The sequence below is a fragment of the Frankliniella occidentalis genome, unplaced genomic scaffold (genome assembly GCF_000697945.3).
Source record: "Frankliniella occidentalis isolate FOCC.00 unplaced genomic scaffold, Focc_3.1 Scaffold130, whole genome shotgun sequence".
Taxonomy (NCBI): domain Eukaryota; kingdom Metazoa; phylum Arthropoda; class Insecta; order Thysanoptera; family Thripidae; genus Frankliniella; species Frankliniella occidentalis.
Window position 1 is genome coordinate 191,284 of NW_026267257.1, and position 1,628 is coordinate 192,911.

The window sequence follows — 1,628 nt, forward strand, 5'->3', positions numbered from 1 at the left end:
TTATCCTACAAACGTGCTTATGTGCATAACATGTAGGAGAACAACAAACCTTGTTTCTTGAGACCGATGACTGACGTCCTCTCTTTACCCTTGGGCCTCCTTTTAGGAACATGACCAATAGGCAAGGTGAGTGTGCTCCGCATCTTTGCGTCCAGGTGCTTGTACTGCACACATGAATTTACATTCCGATTTGGACTCTCAGTTGTGGGCTCAGTTGTAGGACAGTTCAAATTTTCATGTTGAACTTGATTGCTTTCTGAAGAATTGCAATTATGGCCGGCCGCACGATTAACATTTTCATCTCCATCAACAATTGTTACGTTATCTGTCAAGTATAAGATAATATAGAAACAATAACACTCACACTAAAAATGCACAACATTTATCAAATCAATTACCATGAAGGAATTATCAGTACCCTCTTCTAGAACTCTGATTTCCTTCCCTCTAGCCCAGATTTCTTCAATCTTCTCTAATGCAGCCTGTCTGAGGGCAAATTGTTTGCCACCACAACCCTTTACCATATGAAGAAGGCGATTAGTGCTTTGCGTAACAATACCAAAGCGTTGATTTTCAGATAGGACCTTCTTCTTACTCTTCAGAGGATTTTCAATGTAGAGGGCAACAGAATTGGCGTTTACTTCTTTTGTGCTAGATAGATTTCTTTCTGCCATCTTTGAGGAATCGTATCCAGACCAAATATTTCAACTCCTAAACCGATAAAAGACTGATTATGCACTGTAAAAGAATCAGTTCAAAGCGCAAGTGAGAAATTTAGGTACACCTACCAGCCCTCAATCGTCCTAGAAATATATGACTGCAGGGAAGATGAAACGACTTATAAAACCTGCATGTGCAGGAGGAATGGTAATTGTTTACTTTAGTGACTCCTCGCCCTGGAGTCACTCAAGTATACCATCGGATAGGTATTTTTCAGTAGAATCCTGAACAGTATTTATATATTGGCGCTCGAGTCTGGTTTTCCTCAAAATTAAATAAATATGCGTCGCCGCTAACCTTCAGATGCACTTTGAAGACGGCAGAATAACTTACGTTTACGGCTAGTCCTGACGTTAATCGCTCCGGCGAGGGTTTTTAAATCATTGCTCCTGCATCAAAGACTACGCCTGATTCATAATATCAGGATTTCTTTCTCTACCGTTGCTTAGATCACATTTTTTACTCTTCTCCAAAAATGCCCTCTGCTTGGCGTGGTCCTACCCAGAAAGGGGGCCGAGTGCTGTCACGTGCGAGGCTACGTACCGGTGAGGCACTCGGGCGGACGGCGCACAGTGCGGCGGATCGCGAAAAAGGTGGACAAAATACCTGGGCTCCATTCCACTTACTATTTTGGACGGGTTTATATGTAGAATGGTCAGCAGAAGCACGTTTTTCATTTTTTGAACACAATTTTAACCTTTTACATGATTTTTGCCAAAAATATTGCAGATATTTTTTGTAAAAAAAACAAGTATTTATTTCTTTTTACTTTAAATCTTGTTAATTGGGACAGAAAAAAGACTCAGAGACTCGAAATTCAATGGAATTCCCTCCTGCGTGAAGCATTAGGTGCATAGCAGGACCCAGGCCAAAGTAAACAATGTCAACCCAGCGGATTCAGTGTTCAC

General features: G+C 41.2%; 1 protein-coding gene across 1 annotated transcript in view; it reads right to left on the minus strand.

The window, feature by feature from the left end:
* The window catches only part of LOC127750075 (putative mediator of RNA polymerase II transcription subunit 26), a 45,134-nt gene extending 44,460 nt beyond the window's left edge, over positions 1–674 (minus strand). The window contains exons 1-2 of the mRNA XM_052270625.1: positions 419–674; positions 50–325 (exon numbers count right to left, since the gene is read on the minus strand). Coding sequence (XP_052126585.1) covers positions 50–325; positions 419–674 — 532 coding nt within the window. The remainder of the gene's footprint in view (positions 1–49; positions 326–418) is intronic.
* Positions 675–1,628: the final 954 nt, after the last annotated feature.